Source organism: Mauremys reevesii, linkage group 1 (genome assembly GCF_016161935.1).
Source record: "Mauremys reevesii isolate NIE-2019 linkage group 1, ASM1616193v1, whole genome shotgun sequence".
Classification (NCBI taxonomy): domain Eukaryota; kingdom Metazoa; phylum Chordata; order Testudines; family Geoemydidae; genus Mauremys; species Mauremys reevesii.
Window position 1 is genome coordinate 166894869 of NC_052623.1, and position 15544 is coordinate 166910412.

General features: G+C 46.3%; 1 protein-coding gene across 2 annotated transcripts; it reads right to left on the minus strand.

The window, feature by feature from the left end:
* Positions 1–257: 257 nt before the first annotated feature.
* LOC120395417 (small integral membrane protein 11A-like) lies at positions 258–12784 on the minus strand. Of its 2 annotated transcripts, XM_039519790.1 has the most exons (5): positions 12676–12784; positions 11522–11584; positions 7513–7624; positions 4345–4525; positions 258–370 (listed from the first exon to the last, which is right to left on the minus strand). In XM_039519790.1, exons 3-4 carry the CDS (start codon positions 7531–7533, stop codon positions 4358–4360), a joined length of 189 nt encoding a protein of 62 aa, XP_039375724.1. In that variant the 5' UTR covers positions 7534–7624; positions 11522–11584; positions 12676–12784; the 3' UTR covers positions 258–370; positions 4345–4357. The 2 variants fall into 2 exon arrangements, with proteins under 2 accessions (XP_039375724.1, XP_039375733.1); XM_039519799.1 differs by lacking the exons at positions 11522–11584; positions 12676–12784 and adding an exon at positions 7750–7816.
* Positions 12785–15544: the final 2760 nt, after the last annotated feature.

Sequence of the window (15544 nt, forward strand, 5' to 3'; positions counted from 1 at the left end):
TTTAAAAGGCTCTGGGCTCCCCGCCGCAGCGGGCAGTGCAGAGCCCTCTGATTCCCGGCCGCGGCTGGGATTTAAAAGGCTCTGGGCTCCCCGCGGTTGCAGGCAGCCCAGAGCAGGGGAGAAACCTAGCTCCAAATATTGCTGGAGCAGAGCCCCTGACTGTGAATATTCCTGGGGCTAAAGCCCCAGGAGCCCATATAAGTTGGCGCCCATGAGGATGGATATTGTTATTACATGTACGAAAAGTCAATATGCAGTTTAAGTGAATGCTGCTCGGGGACGGTTTATTTCTTTGACACATCGTTCAATCGAAGGGAAGTCTTCACCCTCCCGGGAAAGGTATCCACATGAGCAGGAAACGTCAGGAAATCTGCAGAGAAAAAACAATGATTAAATTAGTGAGAACAGAAAACATGATACGCTTTCAACAACATATGGTCTAAATCAGGGTTTCTCAGCCCCTGGGTTGGGCCCCCAAATTGGGTCACCAGAATGTTTCGAAGGGGCACATAGCAGCTCCTGTGTCTCCTATCCCACAGGGCTGGCTGGGCTCACCTCCCTGCTTCAGGCACTGCAACCTCTGGGGTCCCAGCGCCACTCAGGCTTGGCCCAGCTGTCATGACTACGGGAGTCCGGGTAGGCCAAATTTGAGTGAGAGGTACTGCAACCCCATGAGCCAGGTCACAACTCCACTCACACAAAGCTGGTCCAGTCACGGGGGCGGGGCCAAACCTGACTGGTGCTGCAACCCCGGGGTTTGCAACGCCCAGAGCGAAGCCCAGTCAGCCCCACAGCACAGGAGTTGCCACTATGGAATGAGTGCTGGGCAGGATCCACCTGAGACCACCTCAGGGCAGGATCATAACCAGGGCAGGATGAGAGGGGAAGCTGGCCAGAGCGCAAAGCCTCAGGGGTGGCTCAGGCCAGCAATGCCAGGTGGGGCTCGATGGGGTCAACCCCATGCAGTGGGGCTCAGGGAGGGCACACCACCTCCACCCCCAATGAACCTCAATAGACCACCCAGGCTTTCTGGGTTGGGGGAGGGGGTACAACCAAAAAATCTGGGGAGGCACGTGATCTCCCCACACATCACCTCTGATAGGGGGTGTAAATATGCTTGCTCGCCTGGGCACTAAAATGCCCCAGACCCTCTACCCTCAGAGTATTTACTGGGTTGTGAGAAGCCATATACACTTACAAACGGGCGCTGAGCCCAAAAAAGATTGAGAACCACTGGTCTAAATCAGCCTTCTCATGTGGAAAGCCATGGACGAACACAAAGCTCGGCCGCCTTAACACTATGTTGATTGCACAAAGCGGTGGGGAGAAAGTGAATAGGGAAGTGTTATTTACCTCTTCACATAACACAAGCACCAGGCATCACTTAATGAAATTAATAGACAGCAGGTTTAAAACTAACATTTGGAAGTACTTCTTCACACAGCATAGTTAACCTGTGGAACTCATTGCCAGGGGAGGTTGTGAAGGCTAAAAGGATAAGTTCAGTTCATGGAGGAAAGGTCCATCAATGTCCATTAGCCAAGATGGTCAGGGACGCAACCCCATGCTCTGGGTGACCCTAAGCCCCTGACTGCCAGAAGCTGGCACCAGAAAACAGGGGATGGATCACTCAGTAACTACCCTGTTCTGTTCTCTGAAGCATCTGGCACCAGCCACTGTCAGAAGACAGGATACTGGGTTAGAAGGACCATTGGTCTGACCTAGTATGGCCACTCTTATGTTCCTGTGTTAGAACATCCTTTGGGTTGGAGGGTTCCTCCCGCTGCCACCATTCCCCATGTAAACGAAGAAGAGATTGATCCTCCAATCCATGAGTGTCCCAATGGCTGTGAGGAGATCCTGAGGATTTGGGGACACCTTCGGATAGCCAAGGTGTTCTTGTGGAAGCCCATCTCCTCAGTACTCCCTGGGCCTCCCCATGCTTCATGGCAGATGGCTCTCTCAGAGGATAACATCAAGGAAGGGCTCCACATGAAACCGGATGCCAGGCAGGAGCAGGGATGCAACTACTTTGGTTTAACCTCTCTCTCTCTCCAGCAGAATTTTTATTACTTGTTAAACATGCAAAACATTCTCATTGCTGTACAGTGCCAAGTGGAGGATCTGCTCCAATGTTCACAGTCTAAGATGACAGGCAGTATAAATCAGACCCAAAACACGTCAGGACCAAATTATGCCTTTTGGCGGGAAAATCTCCAACACTGGCAAGAATGGACACTTTGTGTCCTGCCAAGAATGCTTCTGGCCTGAATTCATGGCAGACCAGTGACAGTACACAGGCAGGGTAGGTTTTACTGCTGTCATAAAAGTAGCGGAGTGCTACTAACCACAGTCTGAACACTAGCTAATGGAGGGTCAGGGTATAGCCCTTAGGCAGGAAACCATTTTCCCTTGCAGATACAGGCCACAGTGACAGCCAGACTTTCCCACACCTCCCTAGTGCTGTGTCCCAATGGCTGGAATGGAGGGAGAGGGCTCCTTAACACTTCTTCTCCCACACATACACCAGCCCTGGATATTTATTTCTGAAATCTTATCCCGAGCCGAGTAGAATTTTAATAAAACAGTCACTGAAACATGATAGAGAAACAAAACAGTTCTTCCCTATCTTTCTAGTTCATAAATTAATCCTTCCCAGATGTCAAATCAAAGGACTATACATAGAAGAAATTCAAAACATTTTCCTCTGTATCTTCCTGTCTCAGCTAACAATGACCCTCCCTGTGGTGCATGGCGTCATGCTGCCATGCTGTGGACTGGATATTTGGATCGCAGGGAGTCTCCCTGCCTGCTAGTGACAGCTACCATTTTAGTATTTTGATTCACATGCAGAATCATACTGAATGAATGTGTCTCATGGAAACTTTTCTATCTGCCCTTTGCTGTTTTCCTTAGGCCTTATCTACAGCTTGCACCAGTTTAGTTGAACAGGTTTAGTTAAATCATTGCAAATCCCTGCAGGGAAACTCTTATTTCAGTTTAAGTGTAGTTTATTTCCATTTGCCTTAAACCTGTTCCTAATCAGCTTGGGCCAAACTGCAATAAGTCTGGTTTAAACTGAATTAGGAGTGTCTATGGAGCCTTGTGTACCAGTTAACTACATCAGTTTAAAATCACAGCTGACGCAGCACCTAAAGTGGTGAAGCAACTTGGCATATAGACAACCACTGCATTCCCACAACTTATTCTTAGGGCCATATTCTGCCACCAGCTATTATGCATAACTCCCATTCACTCTAAAAGGAGTTCTGGAAGAAGAATAATGGTGACATGACTTGGGCCCAAATTGCTAGCACTCTTAAAAATCGAAATTGATTTCTTACGTGGGGTGATGCTTAATTTAAAAATGCAACAGGAGTCCTGCTAATAACAACACTTTACATTTACAAAGAAGTAAAGTCGTATTAGCCCCATTTTACTGATACAGAAACTAAGGCACAGAGCAAGAAAGTGACTTGTCCAAAGTCACATAGCAAACAAGTGGCAGAGCAGAGAATACAACCCTTGTCTCTTGATCCCCCCTGCAGTCTTATGCGCTAATCACTAGACAACACTCTTCTGGGTACCACATCCTAGATGGTGTACATTATACTGGCATGACTATAATTCTCCATGCTATGGGCTCAATCAGATGCTGAGCGTGCTCAGCTCTCTCTCAAGTCAGTCAGAGGCAAGGGTATGCAACACCTCTAAGCACCGAGCACTGCTCACAGCTCCCAAAATGGAGCCCATTTATACCAGTAAAGTGCATAGCCTGTTGTGTAGTGATATATCCACCTTGCATGATATATCCACCTCGGCGAACTCCTTGCGATATGGTTTTGCTCTTCCAGCTAAATTACTTTCGTCCTGTAACATACTTAAACTATGTGAGAGATTTGGGTTTTCTTTAAAGTCTTAGATTTTTTTAAAGGCCAGAAGGGACCATTAGATCATATAGCCTGACCTCATGTCTAACACAGACTGGAGAATTTTCACCCAGTTACCCCTCAGTTGAGCCCAATTTAAACTTGTCTTCCAGTGCTCAGATCCCATAGGCGCTGAGCATGGTATAAAAACTTAGGTAGATACATAGCAGAAAGAGAATATCTTAAAGAGATTTCACTGCAGTGTGACTTTTCTGGTGATCATTGTGTCAGTGCTAGAGGATTGAACCGCTTAGCGTACATGCATGTGCTGAAGTACCACAGGAAATATTTTTGTTTGACGACAAGATAAGTGGTGATGAGCGAGATAATGCCTAAATCCAACTAGATCAGAAGCAAAACATAACAATGAGCTATAACAGTATACTGCACACCAACTGAGCCAGTAATTCTATACCTTGTAAGACTCTTCAGTCTTCCTTCTTCTCTGCTTCATTTTTCAGCTTTGCCTCACGTTCTTTTTTCATTTTTTGTTCAATTTTTTTACTCTGGTATATTTTTACTCCAGCAAATGCCAAGCAAAGAATTAATGTTTTAGCTGCCAAAATGTACATCAGCAGTGGAAAATTCTCCAAAACCTGAAATATAAAACAATATATTTCAACAGAGTTTCTACAACACTTGAGCAACTGGGACATTTAAAGCACATCTATGGCATACTATACAACTTCCCTATGGAAGCTGTATTATTCAAGACTTTGTTCATGCTATGGCAATGCAGTGCATGCGTTCTTCCCATGGGAAATTTCAGGCCATGTGGATCAGAGTTCAGATGCAGACTGCAAAATATTTCCCTCCATTCATCTCAATTTGTAAACGAATTTGCTTTGCCCATATTCACACCTCCTTCTGTGTTTGCTCTTCCGTGAATTAGTTTACTGGCAACATGGTTTGTTTGAAGGGCAAATTTTAAGTGAATGTTGCAAGAGATTTGCAGAAAGCAAACTTGGAGTGGTAATTGTGAGGATTCACCTGATTCCTACACTCATCTCACACATTAGGCATGATTAAAGTTGCTTTCCTGGGCAGTGCTGAAGATTTTTGGCCTTCCTAGAAGTTTATGTACTCAGTTTTGCCATTGACTTCAATGGGAGTCAGGATTTCACCCCAGGTTTCTGAAGAATCATCAACTGGAAAAGAGGGATTACAGTGGATGATAACTCTAGAACCATTAAATATCAAAACTCCTCCTGGCACCTCATTGTTTGAGTTACACAACAGCCCAAATGTGCTCCTCTTACATGGAGCCTGCTAGCCATGCTGATGACCATCTTACCTGGACCTGACATCAGGCAGCTACAGAATATTATCAAAGATGAGCAAATCAGGCAATGGTAATACTGGCTCCAGACCAAGATCTTTATGTACTGCTTTGTTGCAGTTGCAGGATGGAAACAAAACAGGAATTGCACAAGGTATTCATGTACGAGACCAAAAGAGCCGGAGCTGAGCCAAGAATTGTAGCTTAGGAGCTGTAGGCCAATGTCTGACAAATCACTGACACCATCTTCCTCTGAAATAAGGACACTGTCTTGGATGGTGACCAGACCCCACCAATACTGGGGGGTTGTGAGGGCTGTAATTGGCTCTTTTCCTTGTTCATTCAAAGCCATAATCTTGAAGGCATGTAGCAGTGGCTGCCAGGCTCTGTGTAACATTGATCTATAAAGGTGATCTGTTGAGATAGTCATCCAGACATGGGGAGATGTGTATTCCTCTCTCAAGGGAGGGGGGGATGGAGGAACGACGGTGGTTTCTGTGCATACCCGTGCAGATGTCGAAGCCCAAAAAGGGAGTGCTGCATATTGAAAAAAAATCTCATCCATTCAGGGCACAGAAATACACCAGGGGACTGGGTGCAGAGATCAGATAACCCTGAGTTCATCCCATCTCTGGCCCACACAGAGCTCCAGGGAGGGGCCATAAAAGCAGCTGATCCAGAAACAGGAACTTGTAGGTTCCTTGGGATAAGGCTGTTTTTGTTGCCCAGGGGTGGATAATAAATGTTGGCTCATCCCCCATTTTTATGTTGAGTTGCTTCCCCAGGTTGCAGTGACCTCTGTGTCCAGTCAAAAGAGCTCAGACATTTCATAATGAATATTTCACAATGTGCTGCTTGTGAACAAACTTCAGGCCACACATCAGTCACAAAAGCCATCTGGCTAATCATTCTGAGTAATGGCTGAATCTGAGAAAAGAGATCTGTTTGCAGACAATTTGCACACAGAAAAACTTGCAGAATAAACTATTTATTTATTGATTGATTGATTGATTGATTGATTGATTGAGGAGGGATAGCTCAGTGGTTTGAGCATTGGTCTACTAAACCCAGGGTTGTAAGTTCAATCCTTGAGGGGGCCATTTGGGGATTTAGTTGGGGATCAGTCCTGCATTGATCAGGGGGTTGGACTAGATGACCTCCTGAGGTCCCTTCCAACCCTGACAGTCTATGTATATTCTTAACCAAGCTCTAGGCATCATCACAAGTCAATGAGGTAATAAATATCCATTACAGTATGGTGAGACGGGTTCACTGGGGCCCTGCCTACACTAGAATGGTTGTAAGCTATGGGTGCTGAACTTAATTGCAAGTGCAGACAAAGGGAAACTATGTTCCGCACCCTTTTAGTGAAACTACCCATGTTCTCAGTAAATGGGTTGTTTTTCTAATGTAAGCAGGGCATAGGTGGGTGGGAGGATGTCTGCTCGATTCAGGATAGAAGATATTTGATAATGTCTCTGATATTGACCAATATTAAATTCTTCAGAGGAAACCAAACCGAGGCCAGGATCCTGCAAAGATTACGCATATGCTCAGCTTTAAGCACACACATAAATATGGGAGTATGGGGCAAGCAAACAGAATTGAGAAGAAAAATTTAAGTCCTAGCTGACCTAGTGCCTAGCCCAGAGATCGGCAACCTCTGGCACGCGGCTCGCCAGGGTAAGCCCCCTGGCAGGCCAGGCCAGTTTGTTTACCTGCCACGTTGGCAGGTTCAGCCGATCGCGGCTCCCACTGGCCGCAGTTCGAAGTTCCAGGCCAATGGGGGCTGCGGGAAGTGGCGCGGGCGAGGGATGTGTTGGCTGCCGCTTCATTGCGTCTGGTGTGCTGCTTGCTAAGTGGTATATCGGTACCAGGGATACCGCACAGCAAAACAGGGATGAGTGGTATATACAACACAGCAACTGCGCTACAGCATAGCCATGAAAAGGAGACTAGACAGTAAGTAAGGTAAGCAGAGCCAAATGCCATGTGGAGTGTGTGTATGGAGAAGCAAGACAGAGTCTGCCTATAGTACTCTGAGGCCCACAGCAAAGTCCTTATTCATATGCACACAGCAAAGTCAACTTGCAAGGCACTGAATATATATGGTAGGAAATATAATATTAAGTCTCCAGATTCCATGGGGAGAGAGCTGTGGTTAAATCCCCTTACACGTGAACATGGCGTTTATTCCACACAAAGACACACACGCTCCAACACAACATCCCCAACTCTAGCTTAACACACTCCTCTTTAACACTCCCCCCACCCTCCAGGCTTTAATAACAAAAGTCTCCTCACCCTCCAATTAAATTCCACCATCTTGGATCTCTGACGATGTCACGGGTCACACCACAGTCTAAGCCCAGCAACGTTTGTCAGATTTATAAGAAACTGGTGGAGGCGGATTCATCTGAGGAAATAAAAATAAAGAAAGAAATGAGCCAGTCTGTCTGCATTTGTCATGTCCTAGCTGCGGGTCTCTGACAAGCACACCGAGCCTACTGCTACAATACTCTCGGAACATTCAGTAACCACCTCGCAGGGAGCAGATTATTTTGTAGCTGGTTGAGTGACAAGTACAACGGCCATTTGGAGCCTTACAGAGAGCTGAAGGTTGACAGGCCTAGAACAGGTGTCATTTGTTTGTATGGAGGGGGCCCATCCCTGCAGCTGTTCAACTATAAATGCAACGCTGGCTGCTTTAATAAGCATGACGTGTGGGCAAAGGAATTATCCCCATGAGATGTTTTAGGAAAACAGGCCCACCAAAACCAAGGCTGCGGTTTTAATCCCACCGGCTCTGCTCAGAGCTTGAATCCCCACTGCTTCGATTGCTCTTGTCCAGTGTTTCTCAAACTGGGGTTGCCACTTATGTAGGGAAAGCCCCTGGTGGGCCGGGCCGGTGCGTTTACCTGCCCCGTCCGCAGGTCCGGCTGATCGCGGCTCCCACTAGCCGTGGTTCGCTGCTCCGGGCCAATGGGAGCTGCCAGAAGTGGCGTGGGCTGAGGGACATACTGGCCACCACTTCCAGCAGCTCCCATTGGCCAGAGCAGCAATCCGCGGTCAGTGGGAGCCGCGATTGGCTGGACCTGCGGACGGGGCAGGTAAATAAACTGGCCCAGCCCACCAATGGCTTTCCCTACACAAGCGGTGACCTCAGTTTGAGAAACACTGCTCATCTTTAGTATCATCTGGGGGAAGTGAAAATATGCTTCTGGATTTTGAAAAAACACTATACGTAAGTCTTCCTAGGGCAAACACAACATGAAAGTCAAACTCACTGTCAGTGATCCTCTAGGGCGCTTGCTGTTGCTGCTAGCACTGAGATCTCCAGCTGAGGAATGCTTGAGGAGCCTCAAGTGGACATAAGGCAGCTACATATGGATGAGTCTGCATTTTGGTTTTCACCCCTGCTTATCCAGTGGTTTCAGAACGTCAGACACACAGGTTCCACTTTAAATAGATTTCCCTGCACATGCTCTACCTGTCCCTGAGCTGATTCCCTATATGTGTCCCCTGTTTGTGCAGACGCTTTCCAGGTTGCGCAAACCCGACTTACGGAAATCCGGACTTACGGAAAAAGTTATGTAAGCACTTTTTTTTTTTTGCGTAGTTGTAGGAGATACATTCCCGACTTACGCAAAACTCGACTTACACAAGGCGTTCCAGAACGGAACGCTTGCATAAGTCGGGGAGCTTCTGTATAACAACAGATTCACTCTGTGATCTGCAGAATGGGGACCACTTCTTAGCCACTTGCAGAGCTATACAAACAATAACAATAAGCCCACCATTGCTGCCTTTCTGATCCTTCTCTGACTAAGATAGAGGACTCAAGTGAGTGGTCTTAAGGCTCTTGTGTGCCCATGAGGCAGATTCCTACCTCCTGCCATCTCTCCTACTTACAGCATCAGCTTTACTCACTGTTCTGAACTGATTTGAAGCCACCTTTATATATCAGTGTTGCATACCCACTCTCTGATGTCCCTAACCTCCAGTGGTCCCACTTAATCCTGCTTTAGGCCTCTTGGGTTCTCCTGCTTCCCCATCTTGACCCAGGCCTGGTAAATCTTGGCAGAAGAAAGAAGCCTGGATGTGTATGTATGAAAGGCAGGACTGACTGCTTCATACTTTAAAGAAACATTTATTAGCAATGATATCACTGGTTTAAAAACAAAAAAGCTCACACACTGTACTTTCAAGGTTATGCTATCTTAAAGGGAGGCAGGCAAATAAACAATCGAAGTTTCATGTTTGCTTTTTCAAAGGCAGATAAGGCAAAGATAGGAGTTTAAAAACATCTACACTCAGCTGTTTGTTCCCCTGAAAACGTATATTCTCTTAATAAATACAACGGTCATGGCAAGGAGACCCAGCTAAGTGTAAAGGAGGTCACCTTCACTTGCCGTCAGGACTTCCGAGGAGATCTTGTGGTTATGTCACATGAGCGACCGAGCATCTGATCTCTACTCTGAGCATTGTCACAGACTTCCAGGGCTCAGCTCACCACTGACTTGCACGTCGCATAGTCATTTACACCTGCGCAAATGCACGTAAAAGGACCACCACCATAGTAGTACCTCATAATCTTTAACATGTTTATCCCCACAACACCTCTCTAAGTACCATTATCCCTGTTTTACGGATGGGGAAACTGAGGCACAATGAATCAAAGTGGAGAGCAGGGAAGTGAACCCAGGACTCTCAAGGCCTAGGCTGCTGTTTTAACAACTGCACCATCCTTCCTCTCTACCTCTGCTCCCAAACCATAATCCTCCACTCACTCAGTCTCACATCAACTGTGCACAGCTGTAAATGACTAGATGAGGTACAAGGTAGTAGGGAATGAGGCCTCTTATGTGATGTTGTCTGGGAAACTCCCATGGCCTGCTGATAGCTTTGTTACTCAGCAGTGTAGTGGGGCTCATAATACTGTTCTACCTGGCAGGAGTGTTGTGAGGCTTAATTAACGTATATAAAGCGCTATGAGCCGAAAGGCACCATAAAAGGGTAAAATACACCTCTACCCTGATATAATGCTGTCCTCGGGAGCCCAAAAATCTTACTGCATTATAGGGGAAACCGCGTTATATCAAACTTGCTTTGATCTGCTGGAGTGCACAGCCCCGCCCCCCCAGAGTGCTGCTTTACCATGTTATATCCGAATTTGTGTTATATCGGGTCGCGTTATATCGGGGTTGAGGTGTATGTATTTGAATGTATTTGATTGCGCCTACAGTAAGGTGATGGCAGACTATAACCTGCACTAAAAAATGTGTATCCTCCTTCCATTTGGACAGAAACCATGTTTTCTTCTTCGGACCATCTCTCACTATCTTGCTGATCTTGCTAGCTTCCCCTCGTTCACATATTTAAAGAGACCATCGATACATTTTACAGCATGCTATTGGGCAGAGGAACAATCACAGGGCTTGACTTGTTGATGCTATGCTGTGTGTCAGGCTGGGCTCTCTGAGAGTGGGACCAAGATACCTCAACATGGCTCTCCGAACCCAGACAAAAAGCCGTTGTGTGACACAGCGGGAGAGGATCTGAACCTGGATAGCCACTCCCACAATTCCTCAAAACCCCAACAGCGCATGTGATCATGGGCGCCGGGTTTGAATAATTTGTGGTCGTGCCCAGAACGGGTCCAAGCAGAGCTGTCCCATCCATAGGACAGACCGGGGCAACCACCCCGGGGCCCACGCTTTGGGGAGCCCCACATTTCAAGGGGACGCAGAGTCCAGGGGGACCTGGGGGGTTAGCAGGGGGTCTGGCGCCAGCAGCAGCAAGTGACCTGGCCCCAGCCCACCCCTCCCCACCCCCATTCCACCCCTTTCCCAAGCCTCTGCCCCGCCTCTCCTCCTGGCTTCCATCCCCTACCCCAAGCAACACTGGGAGCCAGGTTGCTTGCTGCTGCCGGCGCCAGGCCCCCCGCTAGCTCCCCAGACACCCCTGGACCCTGCATCCACCTGAAGCACAGGGCTCCCCCAAGCACGGTAAGACCAAACATTGGTGGAGTTGGGCCAATGTTCCTAAATACTGGTGGAGCATGGGCACCACGGGCCCACGTAACTCGCTGCCTATGCATATGATACAGGATGAAATCGTTCAGGGCCAGTCGGATCCAGATACTTTTATAACTCAAACAGAGCGGCCCAGATTCTACTCTAGGCTACGCTGGTGTAAGTCAAAAGTTGCTCAGTTGAGGCCAGTGGAGTTACTCTGGGTTCAAACCAGTGTAGTTGAGAGCAGTCAGTTAAATGAATAACAGAAATATACAGCACTGCTGAGATCTTCATACCTGGAGTTGTAGAGAGCAGATGTATTAACAGCCTCTCTGACAGAGCCTCACATACGCCATACTCTGGAAATTAAACATGGAGCAAAGGGAAATTTAAAGAGACAGATTTTAAATCATATTACAAATGCCTGCAGCATCTCAGATTGTTAACCCAGGGGCCCCAGCACACCATTTTAGTCACATGCCAGACTGCTTGTAGATCAGAGGGGTTTCCACAATGCCGCCACCACCACCGTTGCACTCACTACCAGCCCAACCACCATACTGCTGGGCTACTTCCACCAGCATGCCTCCCTCTTAACACCACCCATGTCCATTGCTTCTCACTTGCCTTGCACCCCTCAGCACCCTGTCTGGCTTTCCTGCTGCCAGTTACCAGCTTCCCACCACTCCCCAGTGCTCATCCCCTACCCATCCACTGCTTGATTGTACTGCCTTCCCCTGACATTGTTACTTGGGCCCTGCTACCTCTGCTCCCCACAACTCTTCACTCCCAAACAAGGCACTCCCCAATGGAAGTCCTCTCCCAGCTGTCACCGACACTGTACCTGAATTGCACACACAGCTCAGGAAACTGAAAATTACTGTGTTGAAAAAAATACTTCACTCTCTTTCTGCTATTCATTTACTTCACTCAGCTGAGACAGAGAAACTGAACATAAGTGAAACTGACTAGCCCATAGCCAACTTCATTTTCAGGTTCTCATACCCCAGAACTCTGCATCAGGGCTTGGGTTGCAATACTGCAGGGGATGGTCACTTCCAGTCAAATATGTTTTCACTGAATTTTAAAATCATATCAAACCATTTTAATGAGCCGGGCTGGGGTCCCTTACAAAATTTGGGGCTCAAAATGTCCAACATGTGTCCAATAAAGTTGCTGAGACAGATTGGGGAAATGGACATAGCCCAGAAAAAGACAAACGAGCCCAATTTTGAACTACCTTGCACATGTGTGTAAGGTGTCTGACAGCAATGCCAACACACGATGCAAACCAACAGGGAATCAGGCCCAGAAACGTAACTTTACCTGAAACTCACTTTGTTTAAGGTTTGCATTTTGTGCCGAAAGTCCAGCTCTTACAGAAACCCCCTAGGTCACGGATTCATTTTAAAAATAAGACCTTCCCAGAGAGAACAGATTGATACAGTACCTTGCAGCAGGCAGCCATTACACACAGAGGGGAAGTGGACACAAACTACAAATACCAGAAGCCATACAGCTGGCAAACTACAACTCCCAGCATGCCACAATCATATCTGGCTGTTAACCCTTTTTTTCAGTATACCTCCATAAAACAAACGTGCACAGTGCACATTCTGGCACATTTAACACCATGTATATTATTAACAATGATAATGTGGAATTTGTCCTTTTAGAATGACACCTGGTAGAACACGTGGAGAGCTTGTTCTACAGCTGTGGAAAAAAATAGAAATCCAGAGTTAAAGTGCCCACAACATCCCATATTCATAGATACATGCTTTTGACATGAATCTGTGCTGGCTGACCTTTAAACCCTATGCACTATGGCAGTTTGACCGTTACCTGCAGAAAATCTTAACTAAGATCTGCTTTGGAATTAACCTCTACCTGGTAGTTTAGGTTGAAGTTCTACATCCATCTCATCACCTTATCTGTCCCTGAAAAACAAGACAAGGAACCCCTCTCTCCACCCAAAATATTTGATCTAGATTCTTCTATGGCCCCCATAACTTTTATGTCTGAGCACCTCTTACTCATTAATGGACATCATCCTTACAAACACCCCTCTGAGGCAGAGAAGTGCTATTCCCACTTTATATGTGGGGAACTGAAGTATAGGACAGATTAATTTGCCCAAGTTCACAAAAGAAGACTGTGGGTGAGCAGGGAACAGAACCAAGTTGCCCGAATCCTAGTCTAGTGTTCTAACTGCTAGATCATCTCTCCTAGCTTTGGGCCAATGGGAATCAGAGAGAGCCACCCAATAACGCACTACCTGTTTTCTTTTCTAACAAGGTCCTAAGATACCATGACAAGGAACACGGGAAACCAGGAAATGTGGGCAGTTTGCTTCTTTTTAAAGAATGTTTTTAAAGAATTGCTCTGATACAATTTTATACATGTTATTTGTTTAGGTAGATGGGGGCCAGATGCTTAGCAAGTGTAAATGGGCGCAACTCCATTGAAGTCAGTATAGCTGAGGAGCAATAAAGCTGAAGTCACCTTACAGCGGCTGAGGATCTGACCCAGATAGTGTATTTGTCCCTCCATGTTTGAAGAGTTCATGCAATGTCTTTGCAAGACAGATAATCTCTATAGTTTCAATGTCCAACCTAAATGAGTTACACACACAAAAACAGCAACACTCTTTCGGTTTGAATAGCAAATGGTGTTGGTTTGCCATGTAGACCTACATGACATATTATGTCTTATTTATATTTATATATTATTATTTTCAAAACATGATTGTCGACCTGACAGCATTCCTTTAATAGCACAAGTATTGTCTTTCTAGTTCACCCCTGCTGGACACTGATGTATTTTTGTTACTCCATACACACATAGCTGCTCACTGTAAAAAGGCAGCTGAATGGAAACAGAAGGCCTTAAGCAAAGTAACCTGGATAGAAATAGAATAGGACTTTCTAGTGATGGAAAAATTAATGCCTAAACTGTTAATTTCTCAGGAGATTTTCATGTCCTGTGATTATCCTTTTCCATGTGTGCAATGAAGCCATGCTAAGCTACAGACTAAAGCACTTGTAGTAAGATGAGGCCCTGAAACGAACTTTTGTGTCAGAGGCCCAGTCTAAGGCCTGAAGCCTGAACCAAAGTACTTCCAGGCACTGCTAAGTGAAAGCTGGGCTGTGAGCCAGTTAGGTCTGACTAGTTTACCATCAGGACAGTGTAAGATTTTAGGACAGACAGAGATGCCTGAAAACTGTTGTTTTAAAATCCTTTTTTCTCTAAATGCATTGTTCCTACTAAATGTGTTGTTGTGTAGTTTTCAGAAGGCTGTTTTGTCACTGAATCCCATGAGTAACAAACTTGCAAAGTGAAGACCTGTAGGTGCTGAAACTAATTAAGTTTGGATGCCTAACCTGAGACACCTAGGGACTGAGTTTTCAACGTACTTAGCATTCTGTAGCACTTCATATGTTCAAAGCAGAGCTCCCATTGACTTCAGGTGCATCTGTGAGCATTCTGCACTTTTGCACATCTGTCTTCAGGGTTTCAAGCCTGGCAGCCAAAAATGAGGAACACACATTTAATTCCCTCTTGTGAAAAGTTTGGTTTAAGTAGCCCAGCATGAGGGACGGGCCCTGCTGCACACAACAGCCCTATTCACTACACAACCCTAATTCATCCCAGAACTGGTCCAGCCAGTGCAATGAATGAAGCAGGGGTCATTTGGAAAACTGTATCATAACACATACACACTTGGGGCTGAATTAATGTTGCTCAGGCAACCTGAATTCTATTATTTCCTAACTTTGAGGTGTTTGACTCTGCAGCCTTCACATTCTTTTCATGTACTATTTTTAATGTATTTTCCTATTTTTTTATTAAACAAATTGAGGAACGAGAAATCCCATCATGGTAGAACCATATTGACCCTCACGTGGCTCATCAGCGGGGTTGGGACTTTTAGATCCACAGAACAGACCTTGACCACTTGAGCTAATGGAATAACTGGTAGCAGTAATAGGCTGTTATAGTCTGTGTGGTCCAGCCATTATCGGGATAGCTATTTGCTGATGGAATAGAACCCAGGAGTCCAGAGTCTCTACATTTCTCTGCCAAGTTCCGGAGGGCAATGTGTTATAGCGATTACAAACCCAGATTTGCGCCTGTGCCTTCAGCCTGTTTCTGTCCCTTTCTGCTCCTATCCATCCCAACACCACCCTATCTCCCTCTGTTATTGCTCCCATCCACATCCACACACCGCCACCCACACCCCAGTTCCTGCCCTTCTCCTATCCACCCCCTGGCTCCTGGTCCCCATTCCAGCTCTTGCCTCCTCCCTGTCTGCTCCT